This window comes from Crotalus tigris, unplaced genomic scaffold (genome assembly GCF_016545835.1).
Source record: "Crotalus tigris isolate CLP2741 ecotype Arizona unplaced genomic scaffold, ASM1654583v1 scf7180000017573.2180621, whole genome shotgun sequence".
Classification (NCBI taxonomy): Eukaryota; Metazoa; Chordata; class Lepidosauria; order Squamata; family Viperidae; genus Crotalus; species Crotalus tigris.
In genome coordinates, this window is record NW_024096483.1 from 1,617,792 (window position 1) to 1,624,845 (window position 7,054).

Below are 7,054 nucleotides of genomic sequence, written 5' to 3' on the forward strand. Positions count from 1 at the left end.
CTAAAAAAAAAAACAATGCTTAGACTTGATTCAAAAGGGTTTCCCTAACTGAGACTTTACAGATGTGCTGCTATTTTTTATCTCTCTTTACCCTCAATTAATATGGAAAAAACTGGGACAAGATGCATATTGTTCTCTACCAATATATCTGGAAGACAACAGCTGTATAGAACAAGACCAAATTTTCTCTTTATTCCAACTATTCATGAATAGTTTAGCCAGGGGTTTTCGGTGCTATAGCACCCTTTTCCTTAGAATGGTTATTTGGTACTTAGAAAAAAATCTCTACAGTCCATGGCCTTATTTTCCTGGCCCATCTTTGTCTTTACAGAAAAAGGAAAGTGAAAAACGCAGTTCTTGAATTCTAGATGTATTTATTTTAAAAGTTCAGTTCAACATAATTTCTGAAACTTATTTCCAAAAAAGTATGTTTCAGATCTGTATGAAGTTGTGGGGAAACTGCATTTACATATCTATGCTGGTCTATGCCCAAAATAAAAGCAAGCAGGCATCCACGCATAAAAAAAAAAAACAAGATAAAGTTGTAAAGAATGTATCCTTTCTTGAGGATTCTCAAAAGGAGAGACACTGATTAGGAACTATATTTGACCAGATCATCTCTGAGAAGATTTTGCATCAGACTGCACAACAACCATTCAGAAGACAACAGGCTGAAGTTGTGTGATTCCGATTTAATAGTTTGTCTCAGGATATGCCTAGGGACTAATAATTATACATTCAAATTTAGTTATATGATTGCTTTCAGACTAGGTGCAAAACTCAATCGTACAACTTTCTAACTCCCTTAGTAAGTCTCACTGTTCATTGGTATTTCTGTCATCTTTCCCATTTCTCCTTTACAGCAGTGGGTTCAGTCCAGCAATGTTAGACCTTAAGTCTCATTGATTTCAGTGGGAAATATTCAAATAGATAACTAATTTTCCTCTGCAAAGGGGTGTTATTCAAAACTGCTGAATTATGGCCAGTGAAACTTTGCAACATTCTCTGTTAAAATAAGCACATTGGAGAGTTGGCAATTTTAAACAGCAAAGATAAGAGAAGGCAGATGAAAGTATCAGAAAAGACTTTAATTTCTCTTGGCTTTGAACAGATAAGTGCATTTTTTCCATTCAAGTTGTGTCTTCTGTTATATGTGGATTTGATTTAATGTCCAAATATACCTGAAAGTTTGCTCCAAAACATATTGCAGTTATTATGTTTGGGGATAATAGCATGTAATGATCAATTCAGACTTGCTTGGAAAAAAAGAAGGTGATTTTTTTTTATGGATTTCCAGTTAGATTTTGCTTAGGAACCAGTTGCTGTATGTTTCTAACAGTCTCTTCAGACTCAGACATCTGGTGGATGACATGTTCTCTTTCATATCTCTGAACCACGACATAAGCATCCTTACACATTCAGGAGTGATGTCTAATACATTGAAGGCCCCATGGTTGCAATGACCAATGGCACTCAAATAATACTGCAATATCCATGTCATTTTTTCCCCAAAACAGATCTGCATCTAAATGCTGTGCAGTACCTACATGATGGACAATATCTCACTGACCCTCATTCATTGGTATGATATGCAGAAAAATCAGGTCTGATTCTGAGTCTCTAGTAGATAATTTTATAAAGATCCTTTCATTGGCTGGGACCTCCCAAAAATAGAGATCTTGGCAACAGGAGAGAGAGACTAAAGCTTACTTACTGTCAAGGTACTTCAATCTCTCTGCTTGATTCAGCTAAATAGATCAGCATTGCCAAATAGTGCATTTAATAGTATGAACATCCTAGCTCTTAGTCATGCTTTTCATTGCCATAGTTTTAAAGATATGCATTGGAGATACGATATTTGCCGTTGTCTCTTAAAAATAAAATTGATCACCCCACAAATTCTGTTCCTCACCCCTCTTCTCTGAGATCTTACATTTGAATCTCCAGAATCTGTGGTAACTGGTATCAAAATGAATGGGGTGTGTGTGGGGGGAGAGGAGTGTCTCTCTTCCTTTGCTCATTATTTGAATATGTCTGCTGGAGTAGCATCGTTTTTTATCCTTGATATGCAGGGAAGACATTCATTGCTTTTGAGTTACCGGGAAGTTGGACGATTTTCTTTTATGCATGCTAAATCATTTTGGAGACCTGATTCTGGAAATGGATAGGAAGGAGGGTATGTAGAGGCTGGACTGCATTGGGAAACATCCTAACATTGCAATCCCTTCAATAAATCAAGGGACTTGTTTCTAGGAAATGGAGGATTCCCACCAAAGGAGAAGGTGAGCACAATGCTGTGGCTGAAATTGCTGTGAATTTCATCCCTTTCATAAAATTGTTTTGTGGGAAAATATTCCAGATTCTTGGTTTTGAAGTAATGCTGCAACCTTGTCTTCCCAAAATGAGACTACTTAGAAAGAAAGCTCTCTGAATTGGCTTCCTTTTTTAAAAAAAAAAAACTGGGCGTGGTGATTCCTGCAGGGAGAAGCAGCACTTTGGCTTTACATTTTTAAAGCTATAGTGAGCCTAGGTAGGATAGTCCATATTTACATAAGTATTAATAGTGACAAAAGGATCACTGTTGTTGCATAAGATTTTATTTTTAAGCCATTAATCTTCATCCCCAGTTAAATAATGCTGCTAATTGTGTCTTTTATTCTCTTGGACTTTGCTCTTCTCCATTCTGTTTCAGATTCTATGGAATCATGAACTTCTCTGTTAATTAACATGTTGTTTACTATTTTGGTAGATATTTATTTTACTACTTAAAAACTTGCATAAACATGAGTAGATAGACAATAATAAAATGAACATTTGCCAGATAATTCCAAACAAAATACTACATATTAAATGTGATATAAATGTATTTATTTACATTAAATATGTTACACATTAAATGTGACATTAAAAAATTAAAAATCAGAACCCTGGGCTGTGATCAAATCTTAACAACATTTATACCCCATTCTATCATTTGGACAGAATTATGGCAGCTGGAATTCTACCCTCTCCCCAAGTATAAATGGTATTTTTACAATAATAAAATATCTCATTTACTTTCTGCTCTGATTTTTAAATTGTGATACTATCTGTCAAAAAGCATCTATCATGCTGCCCTCACCCAAATTTTTACTGTAAAATATAGGTTGGAGATTTTTTTGATTATTAAATTGGTGAAATCAAGGTGGACTAATAAACACAAATTGTTTCAGAGGAGGTAAATGTCCATTACTAGGTTTAGTTCAAAGTATGTTTCAATATAAATGCAACTTGAAAAAAGAGGTTAATAGGAAATCAAAGAGAATAGTTTTTTTTTAATTTCCATAACACTGTAATTTTAAGCATGGATATTGGAAATTAGCTGGGCTCAACCACAAATAAATAATTTTAGATATCTCTCCAACTTTTTATAAAGAAATTTTCAACCAAATCTGCTATTTAACATCCACTTGCTTGAAAATCAAATGCCAACAAAACATTCGAAATAGATGGATTTTATAATCAAGCAATGGTAGTTATGTTCTGAGGACATAGGCTTTCATAGAAGCAAATTCCATAGATTTGCCAAGTGCCTGTAGCATTGCTGGGAACGAAGGCTGTTGATTTAGTTACAGACCTGTTCACTTCTGCTTTCAACTCAGCATCAGATGAAAATGCTCTTCCTTCCAGAGTCTATGAATGTTTTTAACGTTACAAGGTGTAACTCACTGCTGATGCACTGGTCCAATCTTCACAAAAGTCAACACCACTACCCAAGATTTGAGGCTCTTTGAAATCCCGCACCTCCACCGCAGCGCATAGTAGGAAACTGTACGACCCGTCCGAAGCGCAACAGGGGCTGGAGACGAAGGAGCCAATGGATTAGCGGCGGGACGAGGGAGGAGGAGGGTGGGGGGGGGGACTAGGGAAGGCAGCCCAGAAACGTGGGTGGGGTTGACAAGAATGAGGGACATTGTGAAGCGCTTTGGGCGAACAAGGGGCATAATGAGGGAGTGTGCAGCGGCGGTGCCAAGGCACGGCACAAAAAGCCTATTGACGGGGGCCGGCGCAGCTTTCATCACATGGCCCCCAAAGACGCTATTTAAACCGGGCCGCGCGGCCCTTTCAGCACCACTGGCGCTGGTCAGCGCCCTGCGAACAACTGCGCGGGCAAGAGGCGCTGCGCCGACGAACCCAGCGGAAGGCGAGGACGAGGCTGGACGGGGCCGAGTCATGCCGCGGTCTTTTCTGGTGGACTCGCTGGTGCTGCGCGAAGCCGGCGGCAGCGACAAGAAAGGAAGCGTCTCTCCCGGCAGCCCGCCGCCCCCGCCGCTCTTTCCCTATGCCGTACACCCCTCGCATCCACTGCACGGCCTTTCCGGAGGCGCCTGTCCCGCGGCTCCCGTGGCCACGTCGGCTGCGCGCAAAGCCGGCCTACTCTGCGTGTGCCCCCTCTGCGTGGCCGCCGCTTCTCAGCTGCACCCGCCGCCCCCGCCGCCGCCCGCCCTGCCCCTCCTCAAGGGTTCTTTTCCTCCCTTCGGCTCCCAGTACTGCCCTTCGCCCCTGGCTGCCAGGCAGTCTCCCGGAGGGTCATCCGCCTCCAGCGGGGGCCACGCACCCGCCCTCTACCAGAGCGCCTACTCGCTGCCCGACCCCCGACACTTCCACTGCATCTCCGTGGGTAAGTAGTTTGGGGCACGGGGCGGGCTGGGGAACGGCTGACCATCTTGCCGTAGGTCACCCGAAGCTTCTCAGCAGGGTGGGCCGAGACCGATTCTCGCTCTTCGGTCCCTGGGAAGGTCGTTTTCGCTTGTCTAAATGCAACGGGCGCTTAGTTTGGCAGCAGGGTACAGTGGGTTCCCGCCGTACACTTCCGAATAAAAGCGATTTCACAATAGGTGTCAGGAGAACGAAGTTGTTGTAAATAGGAGGGAGAGGAGCGAGGGAGTGGGACAAAACTGACCAGATGCTCCCTCCTGCCCAACGTCTGCAAAGCGGAGATCTTAAAAGAAAGTTGTCTCAGCAGATGGGAAGCTCAGCTGGCACACTCTGGGTTCGGAACTGGAAGCGAGATTGGTTGGCATTCGATCACCAGGAGTTCCGGGGCTGTAGGCTAGAATAAAAAGTCTGAAAGCATCCCGGAAAAGGCAGTGGCCAATCACTCCTGTACTGTTGTCCCAAACCATGGACACCTCCATAAATTCCCTAGGAGGCGAGTTCGACTGGAGGGAGCTTTTGCTGTTTTTTTTTTATCCCAGCCTGGGAGAAAATGCAGTAATTTGACGCCCCGACCAAAGTCCATACTTTCGCAGTCAATGGGATTAAAGGGATGGACTGTTCGCATCGGATTGCACACCTAAGTGGCAGCGCAGTTCTAGAAACGAAGTCCGGACTGCGGAAAAGAGAGCTGAATTGTCAGCAGAGATGGCTGAGAATTCGGGGAATCGGTGGGCGCCTGCGGCAGAGAACGGTGCCCGGCGCTTGACGGTTAGCTGAGGGTTAGCTCAGTTCTGCCCCTTTCAGAGGGGGAGATTCTAGGCTTCGCACAGTCCAGCCTGCTGTCCCGAAAAACAGTTTTTGCACAACCTCTAAGGAGCGCAGTGCTTTGGTCGGTCATTCCAACGGTATTTACAAGGAACCTTCACGGGTTGAAAGAAGTCAACCTACCCTGACCCTCCTACCTACCCCTCACCCCCGCCCCCACCCCCGCAACTCGTAGAGGCATTTCCGAGTAATGACTTTGAGCTACCAAGTAATGGGGAACTCTTTGCGGGGGGGGGAGTGCCCGACTGGGATCCTCTGTAGGATCCTTTGTCATGCCCATCCTGCAGGTTAGGCGGATAGTCGCTCCCGTAGCTCCAAGCTCAGTCAAAACTGCGCCTCAAGGGCGCTTAGTTGCATCCAGGGGCTTAATAACTGCCTTCTTGGCTAACCGCAACAACGATTCCTAGCACGGTCTGTATAAAAAGAGCGTGGCTGTGGCGGTGTAAAAACACGCCCGCGCTAAGCTTCCCTACTCGTTCGGGGCCTTTTGGGGAAGGGTTGGCTTGCCCGCGGGCCAAATGGGCTCGGTTCTGCCGGTCTTGACTTTCCGCTTTGCCTCCCCGCAGACAGCACGTCGGGCCAGCTGCCGAGCAGCAAGCGGATGCGCACCGCCTTTACCAGCACGCAGCTGCTGGAGCTGGAGCGGGAGTTCGCCTCCAACATGTACCTGTCGCGTCTGAGACGCATCGAGATCGCCACCTACCTCAACCTCTCCGAGAAGCAGGTGAAGATCTGGTTCCAGAACCGGCGCGTCAAGCACAAGAAGGAAGGCAAGGGCGGCTCCCATCGCGCCGGGGGACCGGCCGCCCCCGGCTGTAAGTGCGCCTCCCTCTCCGCTGTGGCCAAGTGCTCCGAAGACGAGGAGGACTCGCCCATGTCCCCGACTTCCTCGGGCAAGGACGAGAGAGAACTCGCCGTCACCCCCTAAGGTGTGGCGCCGCCGCCGCCGCCGTCCGGTCTCCCGCGGATGGAATGGACAAGGGTGGCCCATAAGAGCCGATGTAAATAGCCCCGCGGCCCCTGCTCGCCCCCAGCGCGCTCTGTGTCCAGAGCTGTTGGTTAAGGGGAGCCCCGTAGGTTCCCTTCCCGAGGCAGCTTTTCTTCCTTGAGAGTAACAATGCCGTAATTAGCCAGGGGAGGCTGACCTCCCTCTTTCTTTGAAGAGCAAGGAAGAGTCAAGGTCAACTTGGTTTACCTCTGTCGGCGTCTGGGGGGGGGGGGAAATCCCACGGCTTGGTTATCTCCGAGCCTGGCATCTTTCTCTTCCTCTCCACCCCCCTCCCCCACCTTCCCTTCGGGGGGTTTCTGGGTGTAAAATCTCTAGATCCTGCTTCCTGACAGGTTTTCTTTAGAAGCTGGAAGGCGTTTCACTAGGAAGCTGGGGCAGAGAGCGCAAGGGATTTAACTTGTGGGTTTCTTTTCTGTTTTGCTTCTTTTTGTTGTTGTTGTTATGATCCTTCTTGAAATATATTATGGTACGGCTGTATTGTTTTCTGGAAAAATCAGGAGATATTTATTTATTTATTTATGT

General features: G+C 46.1%; 1 protein-coding gene across 1 annotated transcript; it reads left to right on the forward strand.

Annotated features, from left to right (window-relative positions):
* The first annotated feature begins 4,053 nt into the window (after positions 1-4,053).
* Positions 4,054-6,516, forward strand: GSX1 (GS homeobox 1). Its single transcript, XM_039356091.1, has 2 exons — positions 4,054-4,660; positions 6,090-6,516. Exons 1-2 carry the CDS (start codon positions 4,213-4,215, stop codon positions 6,449-6,451), a joined length of 810 nt encoding a protein of 269 aa, XP_039212025.1. The 5' UTR covers positions 4,054-4,212; the 3' UTR covers positions 6,452-6,516.
* Positions 6,517-7,054: the final 538 nt, after the last annotated feature.